Genomic DNA, 16527 nt, shown 5'->3' with positions numbered 1-16527 from the left:
GTCCCCGCCAGATATTTGGCGCTCGCGCTACATGCGCCTTGGCGCGTTGGAAGTGGGGCCAGCTTACAATAACAATCGGAGGACCGCGGGGCTCTCAGTGACTTTTCTTTTATGCTTGAAGTTCTTTCAGGTTCCCCCAAATTTTCTTAGAATCCTTTCAGCTACCCAACTTCTTTTGTTAAAGGCTTGACATTCCTTCAGTCGGCTCTAGAGGGGAGCGAGCCAGTACCAGGAGCATGGAGATGCATGTCCCTCGCGCCCGTCACGGCGAGGCGCTCCGCACGCATGCCCAGGAAGTGTTCATGGAGTTCACGCGTCGTCACAGAGACCTGCGAGCGCCTCGTGGAAGACTTATGACTCGACTAAACGCTATGTGTTCCCACCACAGCAGTTTTCGACCGTAAAGGCAGTGCGGGGTCCTGCTACAGTGCGTGGTGCGTCCTCGAATACCGGAAAAGAAAAGCGGCGCGCCCGCCTCGACGCGCGAAGACACTGAATCTACCCGAATTATTTCTTCCAGGCGCCTCCGCTGGGGCGTATCCGCCACCATAAGTATTCCCGCCTCAAGTGGTTCCCATAATAGTCTATGTTCGCATTAAACAGCTCCCAATGCAGCGGAAACGACCCTACGACAATGAAGCACCGCCAGGGATCGAGGTATCTTTCAACGCCTGCCGCTACGCATGGACACGATCGAGTTGCTGCCATTCATCTTTTGTAGGCGGCGCGGATGCCGCCGTTACAAGCGTTCACCTTCGGGTTGCCCTTAGACCAAGCCACGGGACCACGCTGGTTGGCTTCCTGTGCAGTCGCGGTCTGCACATGGTCAACTGAACACCAGCTGCTTTGGTTAACTGCGCGCCCACTTGTCAGTGAGGAGGCGACCAGAGTACAGGGCACTTGCGGGAAATTTATCTCTGTGATTCAGCCGAGGAAGACTATATGGAGAGAGGAGCGCCGTAAATTAATACCAGACTTCGGCAAGCTGGAAAGGCGAGTCAATGAGCGTCGTTGACTCCAACCAAAGGCAATGCCCAACCAGCACATGCAGAACCAGCACATGCCCAGTCCTGTGTCAGTTCCCCTCACCATTGAGACTGGAGGACAGTTATTTTCGGTTCTACAACTGACGAAAATAATACCTGTCGGACTAGTGAAACATGCACGTGGCAAAAATCTGAAATGAATTATTTCACACAGACACACAGGTGTGTGCTGAACACGCATGTGGGCCCTGCTTGTTGCGGTGCTTTTCGCCGGATGCGCGACGAATGTACAGACGCAAACAAGCGAGATTGTAACAAACGTTTCTCCGTTTATTATAAAATATAGGAAGGACGCCCAAGGCGCGTACATACACGTAAGGGGGATTCGACATAAGGTATCTCCACCACATATCTTGCGGGCACACATTCATAGAGTCGCCCTGGTAACAAAGTCGCACAATGGCTCATTATTCTTCCCCTCTGAACAAAGTGCAGGAGAGGTTAAAAAGCACGTCCATGTTAGAAAACAATGCCCGCTCGCTCTCACGCTCGCACAGACACACACACACACACATAAAATGGGGCAGCAGCCTTTGCGTCATAGGGTCACGTGCACTGTATACATCAAACATGAACAAATGTGCTACAAACACACAGGATGCGTGCACAGCCACGAGCACTGACAGGCCGACCGAGTCTCCCTTTTTTTTTTTCGCAGCACTCTCTACTGGTACAGCAACCACGGATTGCCGCGAGTGAGAACGAACCCAACGGGCAGCTGTCTCCGACAGCTGGAGAGCTCCTACACACTTGAGCACTGTCCATGCCTGGAGGATGAGCGTCCGTGGTTGTGAAAAGAAAGGATTGAGGGAGGAGGCTGTGCAATGCCCCCCTCTCCCCACCGCAAGGGGAATGCGCCGCTACCACCGTTAAAAAATTTTCACTAGACAGTCTATTGATGCATGGGATGTCTACTGACTGTCTATGAACTGTCCAAGGAATCCTTTGAGAGGGCATGCTTGCATGCATACCCGTGTTTCCCTTGCTGTGCTGCAGTGGTAATTTCTAAACTGCAATAGCGTGAATAAACGAAATGCCATTATTGAAAAGTATTATACAGTCAAAATAAGAGTTACAAATTCATCCCTGAAGACATGATGAAAAAAAGAAAAGAAAATATGACAGGTGCCAACAACAGACCAAACTTTGAATTTCTTGGCAATTTTTGTTTTTTCACAAGGGGTCTATTTCAGTAGGCAACAAACAAACACCAATTTGAACACTAGCCCAACCTTGAACGGCACCACTAGCTTGTGCAGGAGATTTTCGAAGCATGTGAAAGTCTCCTGCACGAGGCACTCGCGCACAGCTGCACTGGGTTACATTCATGCGTGCACATACATATTTGCAAGCACATCGATATTAGTAAACGAGCATACATCTCGCCAGTTACTTTTTCGTCTCCGTTAAAATGGTGTGTGACATCTGCTAACAAGAGGCAAACTGATGTTTATACATCACCAGCTCGGGAGATAGCATTGCTGCCCGGACACCGGCCAGACATGTATAAGAAAGTCCCGGTGTGGTTCTTGTTTTCCAAACAAAACACTGACCATTTCTGTTTTCATCCTCACTTAAACCCAGATGCCTCTACATCGCACATAAAACAGACACACACCACCCTCCACTGAAATTACAAAAGAGGACACAGTGGCTTTGCATCCCGGAAGTTGCTTAGCTTTTGTTTGTCAGCGCAATTAAATAAAAAAAAATGCATCTGAATGGGTTGACCTTTTCTGAAGCACAAAAGCGGCAGTCAACATGGGCCAACACCGCCGGAAAGTCCTCATATGCACATGCGCACGTACATACATATGCGCATGCACACACGCACACACACCACAGCATTATGACAGAGAAACTACACACTACTTTTTTGTTTTCACTTTGACATGGAAACGGAAGGCAACGCATTTCGTGCCCGCGACCAAACGCATTTTGCATAAGAACACTTTACAATGTAGCCTCAGTGCCAGACAGGCATCACGTGAATGAGGAAACGCAAACAAGCACGAGCCACTCTGCGTTGGCGGTAAGCTCTTCTCCCCATTGGCTAACAGCTCATGGCGGGGTGAAAGTGCTGGGTGAATTAATCGCCCTCGCAAGAGCCACCTTTTGATTCTTCAGCAGACAACAGCCACACTCATTGAAGAGGCCTGTCAGTTTCCTCATTGCCTTTCCTCCCACATTTTTCATTTCTACTTGTTGGCATGATGGACATGCTTGTGGTTCTCCAAATATAGGACACTAAGTGATAAAAAAGTGAGCCGCTTATTTACGCATAACCAAGAAATTAAAATACCAGAGCGAAATTCATCTGCCCATATTGCAATTCCAACAACGTGGGAGAGAGCTGCTGCCGCAAAAGCGGCCACCAATAGAGAGCGGCACCATCTAGGGCACCTGTTCAAAACAAAGGAAACTACTCCAGCCTTGTTGAGAGAAGTGTCCCAAAGGCGAAAAAAAAAAAAAATGTTGCGAGCTAATCCCTGCAGCTAATCCAAACCAATATGCCTAGCCCTGCCCATGCTGGCATCAAAATGACCCTCAGCACTCTGCTGTTGTTCCCTATCAACACCCATATTTCACTATATATGGCCACAGCAAAGCAGTTAGTGTAAGCTCTGCACTGTTGCCCAAAGGCAGATAGGTTCGTACACCTTTGAAAGGCGGAAGGCCTCTGCGAAGCTGCTGACAGTGACCACTGACGCATTTATTTCATTGCCCCTGCAGTGTCGGCTCTCTTTGAAATGACTTCTCACACCACACAGTCCTCGCAAACGTTGCTATAGTGCAACACCTTACCCACAATTAGAAACAGGGAAATAAAAGCAGCCCAATCACATGTCACAAGATTTGCATTACGCTTTGTTTTTTAACAATGTGCAGAGACCCAGCATATCCCCGCTGCGCACGTTCCATGCTCACATATAGCTGCAGTGTTGCAGCATTCCCATTAGTGGCACCATTAACATTGGCCCAGCAGCAAATGGCTGGCACGAAGCTTTTGGTGTGGGTGTTACGCACATTAGTTAAAACAAACCCCACCAGCTGCCCTAGGAATGTATTTGAGAAGCATTAGTGTCAAGTGCACTGGCCAACGACACAGGCACACATATGAGCCGCAGGAGCAGCTATTTGGCTGCTTTTTGCATCCAGGTGAGGAACCTCATACATGCCCACCTCCTCAGACATCAAATTCCTGTGTGCTGCACAAAACGGGCATTCACTCAATTAAAGCAACTCTAATCTGCACAAAGCATCAACAGGCAAGTGTCAATGAGTACTTCAAATTCGTGCCACACATGACATGTGACATTTCACAAGACAAGCTTTTCTTATTACGCAATTTCAGGGGGCACGAAACATGCACGTAAATCAGGCACATGGAAAAAAACTTGCAAATCCTCATTGAAAATTGACTCACTGAAACTATCTCCACGAAAACGTTGAGCCTACGCAGAGCTCCAATCGAAAAAATATTTAAACTACACATTTCTCCTCTTTGTGTCACATTGTCACGTCAAACCAGCGCAAAAGTGGGAGGAACATTGATCCCAGCAACCAGCTAATGAGCAATGTCAAATAATGTATCAGCCTGCGGCAGCTGTGATCCAACTTGAGCTCCTGTCTGTGCTCAGCGAATGCCCTGTCACCATGTCCAGATACTTGACAGCCAATTACAGGAAAGTAACGCTTATTTCAGTTAACTACAGACTGCATACAGTCAGGCCACAAATATATGGACAAAGTGGAAATGAACCTCAGCAAGAGTTTGGACAGTGGCTACCAACATTAATTGATTCAGTTCCCAGACTTGCGTCATTTTTTAACCTACGGGTCACATTATGTGGGGTACCTTTTATGTGCCCACAGCTAAATGTCACTATGCCAAAACTCTGAAGAAATAGTCATGAATTATATGCATTTTTCTGTGGCATCCAGAGACCCCCTTGAAATCCATGCACTTACTACCTCCTTTAAAACTAAAATTTCTTACCCAACGGATGTCACAAACAACCTTTTCTCTTGAACGCAACATAACAAGCCAATCTGGAGTGCGCCTTCACTTTGAAACGATGTGCAACAATATTCAGGACCCAGTCAATCGGCAAGTCAGAACTGCAGCATCCTGCATGTCATATGGCCAAGTGCTGAACCTCCTCTATCACCTCAACCAAGGGGGAGGCTGGGCTCTTGTGTGTGGCATTTGTGGTCATCTATGATTATAAAGAAACAATGGCTTCTAGTAAAGAAACAAAAAATTTCAATGACCTTTCACCTTTTCCATGAGGAGCTTCAACTGAGTAAAAAAAAGGGGAGGGGGTTTGTGGGGGGGGGGGGGGGGGGCTTTTCGTGTAAGTAACACAAAAATAGCAAAGCAGCAATGCATAATGGTGTTAAGAGATCTTATTTCAGGATGTGCTGACTGGGCACTTATCTTTTTATGATGCAAGTTTTTGCAGCCTGATTTGATTAATATGTGATCAACATCAAAATTTACATTAGAAGCAACCATGACATTTTCTGGAACTGTGCAAAAGCAGAGTTATTCCATGCTCTCTTTCAAGAACCAGAGTAATACAGTAATGCTGACCATAGCAGATGTCGGCCAGCTGAACGATGTGCAAATGGCAGTGAGCTGGCAACAGTGATTAATTTCAGCTTTGGCCCAGAGCACCAGCGGCCTCATGCAACGCAGCCATCTGGGAATGAACACATAACCTGTATGGCTATTGATCACTGAAAAATTTCATCTCAAACGCTGCACCAGCATGACATTAGAAGTGTGGCACAATCTCAGAGCCGAAGACAAACCGTTCCTAGAGTGCTGTCACAACTTGAATGCACAAAGGCATTTGTGATAGCTGGCACATATTTTTAAAAGCAGCTGAATGCAACTGATTTCACCCTGCTGGAAATGGTAAAAGAATAATTTATATTCGATAGGTGGTAAAAGGAACTAAGTGTGCATGGCTTGTTTCAATAAATAACCACAACTGACAAATGCAGCACACGAATGCTCCACAGTGTCAGCCAGCCAGCACAGTTCAGTTCACTTGTTCCCTTCACCAGCCACTTGAAAGAAACTTAATCTTAATTGTTTAATACATTAGCAGCAGCTAGAGCAGCTTAGATGAAGTCGCATGAACCTCCTTACACAAGAATACCATCCAGACCAGAAATGTCATATATCCAAAATTCAAGGAGCACTTATTTATATGTAGAAGAAAAGCATGGTGAAAGTTGCATATTATATTGTGTATGCAGACATTTGGCAGTACTTGTCACTTAGAGACATGGATGGGCTTGTGTAAAAACTCAACATTTTTTAAATGTTTTTCCAGGATATTGCCTTTTTGAAGAATGCAACTCCTTGTCTCACAAGCATTCACTGAGGCTCCAAGTAAGTAAGAGCTCCCATGAACTGCATCAGTACTAACAGCCCCACACTGCCATGCTATGTGCACAACCAGAGATATATGTGTTAAAACATCGCAGTTAACAGCATGCCCATTATTACTTCAGTTAGGATGCAACAAATACTTCAGAGTTTTCTGTCTCATAATCAGTTCTCCCCAGTACCATATAATTGAACACTCTGAAATATGCTACACGGCCATATCATGCAATGCTGTAAACACTTAAGCTGTGACACACTAAGTGGCTTGTTGAAACTGTCTTTTTTCAAATGTTTAGTTCCAACGCCCCTGCGCTTTATACACACACATACACACGCATGCACTCACACTTCAAAGTCATGATACAGCACTTTCCAGTACTCTTCTTCAGCTAGATCAGAAAGCGATTTTTCATAAGATGGTGCTCCTGATGAATGTTCATGCTGGCAAGGTGTCATAAAAAATTTTGTTAGTTTGTGAACTTTCAGAAAATGGTTAACTTGTCTACTTAAGGTACCTAACTTCCAGAAGCTTGCTAGCACAAAATGAAAAAAAAAAAAAGACACCATGCTGTTCACTCACCAATTACAAATCTTCAGTAAAACCGTGTTGTGGCACCCCAAAAGCGCTGACTTCCTCATGAGCTGCCTCTCAATATTTATGAGACCAAGGATCTCAAAAGGCCACCAAGCATGACGCAGGGAGTTTGTGCGTGTAAATGTAATAACTGCCCTTTTTTTTGTACACAACGGTAACAGCATAATGTGCGACTATGTGTTGAGTTGCTAAAAATTTAGGGCAATATTTTCCCTTTGCACGAACGCTTCAGCTTCCCATCCTGAGTCAATAGTTAGAACTTGATAACACAGCCTTGCAGTTTCTAGAATTCAAAATGTAGCTGCTGTCAGGTAGCTAGTTCAAGCGTCAACTGTAACAAGCCATTTTTTTCCACACAAACAAAAATTATAGAACCAAACCAGATACAATGTACAGATACTTTACATACTATTCCTTAAATAGATTTCTTGATAAATAGGTGCAAGAACAAAACTAAAATATTGTCGGCAGTTTTACTCGTATTGAGGCACAAGTCGTAATAGAATGTAGTAGTAACATTGATATGTTAAGCTCAAGGTGTAGCAAACATATTGCAAGAAAAACAAAATGGACATAACAAAGATGATCACTCTATTCAACATGCAAGCTCTTACCACAAACTGAACGCTCTAGAAACAGCACTAAAACCGTGCCATTCACAAGAAGCCCCTTGCTGAAATTTGCTAATACAAAACCTAACAAATTTGCAAACTTGTCAACTAACCACTGATGCTTCAGGGCTTGAGAGGGGGCAAACTACATAATGCACAGAATTTGCACCTTATTATAATACCTCTAGTTTTCTTCCCAAAATTGTGCCAATTGGAGGCAAACACATCTTCATGGGCACTGCAGTACCACTTCAGGCACTCCATTATATGTACATCACAACTACAGATGCAAATACTTTAATGTGCTGATCCTTCTCTTGCCTGCAGCTTTAGTAGCACAAATATAGTGACATGTCAGGTCAAAACTCAACAGTGCAGCTAAAATAGCACACCTACACTCTCAGCAAGCAGTGAAAGAATTGACAAAAAATGCTACTGTACAGTACCAATTCCCGCATTTGTAAAACCACCCAGAGCCAACAAATAAGAGCACTTTGCACTTATTGTCAAACTCTGCTTCTGTGCAAATGCACACATTACCACTGCAGCTTAGTAGAATATCATTTTCAATAGGCCAAATCCTACAAGACTTACTCCACAAGGAACATGTAGTGAGCCATATGATCTGCACTGACCACAAATGCGTTCGAACCTCTTACGGTGGCACGTAAGGTGGTGCAGGCCTCAACACATTGTATACAGTGTGCTGTGTGGTGCACCATGGTGCTCTGACTCGTGTAGTGTGTATACAAGTGGAAAAGTTGCATACAAAGACACAGCAAAAGCAATGAATGGCTATGTTTACCACAGACTCGCTATATAGAAACATGCACATCATAGCTGTGTAAACAACAATGACAACAGTATGCCTTTTAGTTTTGTTCTGAACTACAAAAGTCTCTTAACTGAGGCATGATCACTTCCTGAAACTCTAGGCAATGCATGCAGGTGTGCCAATGGCGAGTGTTTTTCCTTTCAGTAAACAGCTTCTTTGGCATTTGGCTACTACCCATTCAACCATTTTCGTTGTACAAATACAGTCGTATCAGTATTTTCATGCAAAAGGAAACATTTCAATAAAAGAATAACATACAGAAGGAAGGGCATCTTTTTACACAGAACAAGGACAAGTTGTTACCCCTCAATGTCCACTGACAAACCTTTCAGTAATGTTTTGTTAAAATGCCACGCTAAAACAAAAAGCCCTTGGAAGCAACAGCAGAGTCCCTAAGCAAACAAGAGTCCCTCTTCTTTTGAAGATCAACAAGTGCTCCACTCAGCAGATCCTCTTATTGCTTAGTCCCGTTATAAATATCCACTTCCAGAGTGACCCGAGCTTCAACACGATACAGCTACAAAGTATTTTAGGTCAGAAAAGGCCAAAAATGTGCCACATCTGTTACAGGCACTAGCAACAAGTCCACTGAAAGAACTAGCAGTGCTTTACAATTCAGTAAGCTCAGTCTCTCACCTGGTTAATTATTAGCAAAACTTCACAACCGATAGTGATGCTGCAGTTTACAACATGTTCGTGCTTGAGCCTGCCAGAAATCTGGAGATACATGCCGTGATCACCATATTTCTCCAAGGTTATTCTGCCGCCTGTCTCAAGTTATAAGCAAGCCTGTGCAACACGGTTGTAATGCATGTGGAAAATAACTTGCACATTTGTCTACATGACCAAGCTGCCTTACAAAATATGCACTTTTGGGTAAGAAAACTGTTCTCTGGGTGGCCTATATGCCTAGTGTTAGAAAAATTTGCCAACCCAAATAACCACGGCAATACAAAAGTGATGTCAGCAACTGCTCCATCAATTACATTTAGAAAGATCCCCAACTCCAAGGCTTCCAAGCTTAGTTATGCTGCTCACTAGGATTACATGCATCAAAATGACAGTTTTGAGCTTGCTGGTAGGCATGCTAGAATGACTAGAGCCCAGGTCATACACTCAGAGAAAGCTGCACTGTTATACGGCTTAAAAGAACCATTTTTTCACTCAACGGTCACGACTGGAACAATAAATTCTGTGTAATGTTCTGATGTGGTCAAACTCATAACTGTTTAGACATGAATAGAATGTAACATGGTGAAATGCACTAAACTTTTTATGGACAGAAGTGAAAAGAAGACAACACAGACTGCAAAAAGCACGTTTCACTATAATGAACAACCAACAAGGTCCAATTCTCGAACTTTTAGAATGTAACAGGTTCTGCCACACAGATAGCAGTAGGCACAACCATTCCCTACCTGCCAACAAGTGCAATTAAAGCAAATTTCTTTTGCATAAGTTATTTACTCTTGTCAGCTCATCTCTACAATTATTACCGTTTTCTGAATTAGCTAAAACAAAACTAAAGCACACATAGAACAGAAAGCCACTAAATTCATTTAGCCCTTTCTACCCGTTGTATAATGCTGCACAACTCGCACGTGGATGCAAGACAGGTTGCAAACTTTGCAGAATGCCATTATAGCTGCTCAATGTAAAGTTAAAACAGAAATAGCTTCAATGACTCAAAAAAACTTGGATGATTATTATTGCAATGCCATTTTTCCAGTAGAGTCAACTAGACTCTAGAAAAATTTTTGAACGATCTCAGTATTCAACTACGTTCTTTATGTTTTAATGGCGTACACAGCCCAAAAAGCTAACATTTAAGCTGCTTACACGAGCTGAATAAATATTGGAGGAGCAGCTAATGTCACGAACACATGCCTTTGAGACAAGTATCATTGCGTGGACTGATATGCACATGGGTTACAATTACTTTACATAGCCAGTGATTGTGCTCACTTAAAAAAAAATCATCCAGAAATCAAAAGTCAGTGCTATAATAGATATACTGTAAACTCCCTTTGAGAAGACCTCGGTTAAACTGAATTCTCTGATCAGCTGAACAGCTGAATAACCTGAACTGAAGAGTAGCTAGCTGGGAAAATTGGTGAAATGTATACATTATAGCAAGCTAGATAAAAAGATGCTAACAGAAACAGAAAAGACACAGGTTAAGAATAACTGTACTTGTCCTGTGTCTGATCAGTATGGCATAAAGTTCAGAAACAATGTAAAAAAATAAAAGGACTTTGTTACTGTGAACCATTCATCTAATGCACAGTGGTTGACATGAACCAATGCAGTGCCGCAACACAGCATAATTTAAAAGGGTTTGCAAGTGCAAATGTTCTTCCGGCTTGGCAAAAAAAATTACTGCAGGTGGCCTAGCATGTGAGATGTTAATGGTTCGCTGCTTTCAATTTCTTAAAGATAGCAACAGCTGTTCAGGATCATGAGGCTATGAGCAGCCTTCTGTAAACAGTAGATCCACATCCCCTGATGCAACAAGGGAGCAAGTGCAGCAGATAAGGCTAAAACTCGCAACTGACTGGTCGATCGCAAGCACTGTGTGGGATTTTTGAACATGCTTTTCTTTCAAAGTGCTCAATAAATGCTCACAGCAAACTGTTTTCCACTTATGCTTTCTTTTCCTGATTTGCTAACAATTTCTACAGACTAACACGTGGTCATATTTTGGAACTTTGTAAAGCTTAACTCTTTACAAGCTGGACAGATTTTACAACATGACGTCATGTTTATCTTGATGAGAGACTACTTTAATATATCGGGAGGGCACAAGCCATACAACTATGAAGTTCCCAATTCTTTATGATAAAACACTCTAGAAACAGCACAGCCACTTTTTCATTCCTACCCTGCTTTCATTACTTTACTTTCCAAGTGAAGTACGCTAACACTGAAAAATATCTTATAGTTAACCACCCTCTAAAATTTTGCCCTAGACACCTTCATAATATTTAGTCCGTCTTTTGTAAATGCATGCGATCATCCTTCCGAACTGACTGTACTTAAAAACTGCAAAACATAAATATGAGTTAAATGCTTCGGAACAGTCCAGCTTAATTTCCACTGTATCTGCATTTCTCAAAACCCACCAAGAGGTCATGTGGAGGTTTCTCGAGTTCAGAGTTCATGAAAGAATTTTGTTCTTTGACACTCTGGAGCTAGAAATTACACCTGCTTGTGCCTATATCACACACTTCATGCCCTTTTACATGTACAAGGCACTCCTTTCTCTCCCCTTTTTACTTCCTCCCTTACGTCACTCACGATGCTGTTCAGGTGTCCACCAAGAGAGAAGTTTAATGTGCCTTTCCTTTCCTCATAACCTCCTCCTCCTCTCTTTTGCATGACTTGAGTGTGTGCGTCACAGGCTACGTTCAGTTTTGGCAGTACTGCTCAATAAGCAGTCTTTCATTCAAACATGATTGAGGTAATCTTGCTACCTTTCAAAGCACCAGAGCTTGCAGATCTCACCTTCATTTGAGAGGGAAAATAGTGCATCTACTGCTTGCGGCAGGCCAGCAAACTACCCTGAACATCACGGTAGACCTATAGTGCTACGCACGTTTCTTGCTTTGCAACCACTCTGTAAACACTAGAATCATTGCTACTTGCAATGGGCCTGTAGCACCCCTCGCGCCGCACTCGGCTTGCAGGCCATGGCACGCAGCGCCGGACAAGAAAGAGGAAGTTGGGCTAGGCCGCTGCAGCGCGAGCAGCGCAAATAAACAGTTCAAACCTCAACGTTGTCGGAGCTGGTTCTTCCTCGCCTTAGCTCCGACAGGCCTATATAGCAGACGCCAGCTTGTTAATAAACGTCGATTCTAGCTTTCCAAGAAAAGAATAGAAAATTTTGCTTGCATATTCTAAAAAGCTAAGGAACTAAACATGTAACAGTATAAAAGCTTTTATTCAGCCAGATGTCAATTTATTGCCTTATGTCCTTTCTGAAAACTGAGTCTCCTAAGTCTAATGGCTGTGCATTCAGCAAATTAAGGAAGCAAAGAATAAGTTTTATACAGCAAGGGAATAAAATACGGTATTAGTTTCTTGTTCCATTAAGGGTGTACTGCTTTCTGCTGTTAGCAATTGCCTTGGGTGCATATCCACTGGCTTAAATGCACACAAATGAAACATACATGAACAGAATCTTTGAGAAAAAAAAAAATGCTCCTGCAAGTCACACAGGTGCTCTCAGTTCATTTCACTGATCCTCCCAATGTCAATCTTACTCAGTAAAACAACATATTTACACCAGAAATAAAGAGGGATGCATCACAGTAAAAAAATACAATCCAGTAAATCTGTGCCTTTTAATCAGTTAAGAAATGAGTTGATAACTAAACAAGAGAAAATTAGTAATATATCAGAACAGCATGAATTTGCAAATGTGACACCTTGCATCGGAAACCACATTCCAAGATCCATGCAGCCTCAAAGAAAGGATACAAGTAATTTTACCGATACTATAATTTCATTTAGTTTGACTAATTTATTTGTTATACACTCAAATGTCATGTGCTGATGACGAAAAGAGACTGGAAGACAACAGATTCACAGGTCTTTTCATTTATGTGATGCCACCATTGCTTCTCAAATGATATGTGCTAGCTAGACAGGTTTACTTTGCTCTAAAGGCTGAAGAAAAAGTATAATAGTAGCCTAATCTGCTGTCACTATATTTTTTTCTTCTTTATTCAGCCAATGTTGCACTTGCACAAGCCTTTCTGCAAGTTTTCACAGTATACAGGATGTGCAGCTATAGCACGCTTAATACTAATTTCTTCATATGGCACTGAGCCGTGTATGCAACAAAATTTATGTTGACAACTCACAAAAACAGCCTCGGACAGGTATTTATTTTTATGGATGACCAACTGTGCAGTGTTAACAGCACTAAGACAGCAGATGAACAGAAACAGACAAACCACGGCACTGGTGTCATGTTTGTTTCTGTACAGCCGTTGTGTTAGCATTGTTTTAAACTATGCAATTCAACCAACTAGCCCAAACTGCAACCCGGACTGACTGGTAAACAAGTTTCATTACTAACCAATGAATTAATATTTTAATGTCAAGATAAGTGACAGCTACATGGTTGCAGAAATATGGTTAGAGAAAGGATAGTTTTGGAAGTTTTCGCATGAAGGAAAAAAGTATGCCAAGCAACATATTTGGATGTGATGCAACTGTATCGAATATTGCTGACTACATGAATACAATGTATTTATCTACATGCCCTCAGGTTAAATTAGGAGTGAAATTGTGCTAACAACAGAATTTCAGTCTTTTTAATCACTTTCCTTAATAAATCTAAGACAAAGCTTTTTCGAGAACTCACAACACCCATACGGAATGCAACAATGGGAAAAAGACTAGATGAACAAAAAATTTTGCTACTTTAAGCATGGCTATATCGGCTATGAGCCTCTGATTATCAAATTACTAAAAGTTTATGGTTAATTTACAACAGTTATTGGTATCAATTCCTTTTAACACTTCCCTGTGTTTATTCTGGATACCTACATACTAAAAAGATTTTTTGCGCCAAAAACAACTCGCACAGTAAAGACGACGACACGGGGTCTTTCCTGTGTGTGTTGTTTTTGGCGCAAAAAATCCCATGTTGTCGTCTTTCCTGTGTGAGTTGTTTTTGGCGCAAAAAATCTTTTTAGTATGTATGATCACCAACTAGCCCAGCAGTTAACTCTTCTAAAGTATATTCCGGATACCCCTCAGCACAGAATACACTCTGCACCAAAAAAAAAAAAAAGCTATCAAGTTTATAGCAGCCTCGTTTTCATGTCTAGGAAAAAGAAAAGTGCAGTATGCAAAACAGCTATACCACTAAGTTCTGAATTAGCAGTTATTAGATGGAAGTTAGATTGATGGGATTTCTCAGCTACATAACATGTACAAATTATTGATCAGATGATGTTAAAAAAAACTGGAGAAGGCAAATGACAGTTTGACTACAGGTATACGGAAATCTTATGTATTCATTAAAACCAAAAGCAAGTTAATCGTTAAAGCATCCGGGTAAAGCAAAAGCCAAATTCGTTGATTGAAGTTACGAATGTTAAAAATGATAGGAAAGAAGCAAGAAAAAAAATGCTAAAAGCTTCTCATATGAGCATGAACTCAGTTCCACTTAGCTCTGATGCAGAGAGAGAGAGAACAGTGACTACAATTTTCTGCAACATAAAGCATTACACATGCTTCTCTGAGCTGGCTCACTGTTCTTGTACCACTGAACATATGAAAGAAAACAAAAACACAAGTGCCAGAGTATGGCTTCATGAATGTATCCCTATACATATTTAAGCATTACTAAAGGAGAATACAGCTGCCTGTTCTTTAACCAGCTCTTTACAAATAAAGTCTCTGCCTTGCAGTAGCTTTGCATAGTCAGGCATGGAACTTTCACCTTCTCATGAGCACAGCAGATACCTAACATATTAAACCTTTCAAAAACCATGTACGCAGTCCAAGGACTTCCTTAAAGTCACATCTGTAAGGCCAGCCAAATTGTGATAAAAAAGTGGTGACAGAATAGACACTCATCACAGCTTCAGTAACAGACATACATTCATGTCAATGCCATCTGCAGCCAAGTAAATTAATTTCAAGCAAGCTTTCCTGCTCTGTTGAAAAAAAAATCTCCAAATGCATTCTGCAATTATTTTAGAATTAAGCGAGGAAATGATTTCACTTCAAAAGAACTCATACAACTCAGCTGTGTGTGAATTAGTAACAGCCACGCAGTAAAGGGAGGAAAGAATGTACAAGAGAACAAAACATAAATGTATGTGCAGAGTAAGCACTACAAAATTACATCTAAAAAAAGAAAGGTAGGGCAATACCATTCATGCTACCAATGCATCAACCGGAAGACTTGCGAATGGAATGCGGCAACAGTGGAGTGCAAGTCTCCCTGTAGAGACATAAGCATCATGCTACATGTGTGGCACAGATGTGTACTTCCAATGAGACTTTTTTTGTAGCTGCATGCTGATAAGCAGAGAAAAACCTCACAAAAGGCTTGCCACTTTGTCATATAGACATATTCCTTGACATTCACCATTTGCATGCTGAGATGCAAGGCGTTTCCATTTCACTGCGTCCCCTTCCTGTCTCTTGAAGGAATGCTGCTGTGAGATGATCAAAAGTTGGGCCAGGCCACAGCTGATAGAGTGCACCTTAGGAGAGCAACATACTCCTGCTTCTACTTCAGTGTCCCACCAGGGGAAGATGGGTAGAAACTTTAGAAGCTGCGTAAATGCTGGCCCCTGAGGGTCCACTGTAGTTCTGGTTTTTGTGTGTGTGCGTCTGTGTTTGTGTATGTGTTCCCAAGCAGTGAGCATGGGAGACCACCACGATGCAGCGACAAAATTTGCCTGCAGCTGTCAGTGCAGGTATCTGCTGCCAGGGTGTTGGCAGGTGGAACGTTGCATGAACATGAAAGGCAGCGAAAGCAGTGGTGGGCCTGTACAACCTGCCTCACCTGCACAAAATGTTCATTACAATCCACGTGTCCACGAGCAGGAGTGATGCTCTGGCCCCATTTCAACCCCACTGTTTCTGGCTGCATCTTCCTCTTTTAAAGAGTCCCGGAAACAGCTGCACAGTTGTCTTCCCTCGAAGCTGCCAACCTGCAACAAGGGTGGCTCAGCATCCCAGGATGGGCCACTGCTGCACCAGTGGAGCAGCTTGCATGTCGTGGTGGTCCTTTAGTTGTCACGCCACCAGGCCCATGCGGGTTACCTTGGCGGACAGGAATGTGTGCAGCGTGAACACAAATGGCTTTGGGCACTGCATCAAGTCCAACTCCTGCGGAAGAAGGCCATGAGCATCAGCAAAGGCTAGCCAATGCCACATCAGTCACACTCGCTGAATGAGCCTGCAGAAATGTTACTTGTGAAATTACATTTACCAGTTAAAGGTTTCTTTTTATAATTTCTATAAATCTAGAGAGGTGCACACCTCACCACATCTGAACACTTCTG

The 16527-nt window shown here is 42.6% G+C and overlaps 1 protein-coding gene across 2 annotated transcripts in view; it reads right to left on the bottom strand.

The window, feature by feature from the left end:
* Positions 1–1295: 1295 nt before the first annotated feature.
* Positions 1296–16527, bottom strand: part of Syn1 (Syntrophin-like 1) — a 102395-nt gene continuing 87163 nt past the window's right edge. For both annotated transcript variants that reach the window (XM_077648164.1, XM_077648163.1), the window contains exon 6: positions 1296–16351. In XM_077648164.1, the coding sequence (XP_077504290.1) occupies positions 16259–16351 (93 nt within the window). In that variant the 3' untranslated portion in view covers positions 1296–16258. The remainder of the gene's footprint in view (positions 16352–16527) is intronic.

The sequence above is a fragment of the Amblyomma americanum genome, chromosome 1 (assembly GCF_052857255.1).
Source record: "Amblyomma americanum isolate KBUSLIRL-KWMA chromosome 1, ASM5285725v1, whole genome shotgun sequence".
In the NCBI taxonomy this organism is placed as follows: Eukaryota; Metazoa; Arthropoda; class Arachnida; order Ixodida; family Ixodidae; genus Amblyomma; species Amblyomma americanum.
The sequence above is the reverse complement of the archived record's forward strand: the minus strand, read 5'-3'. Positions and strand labels throughout refer to the sequence as shown.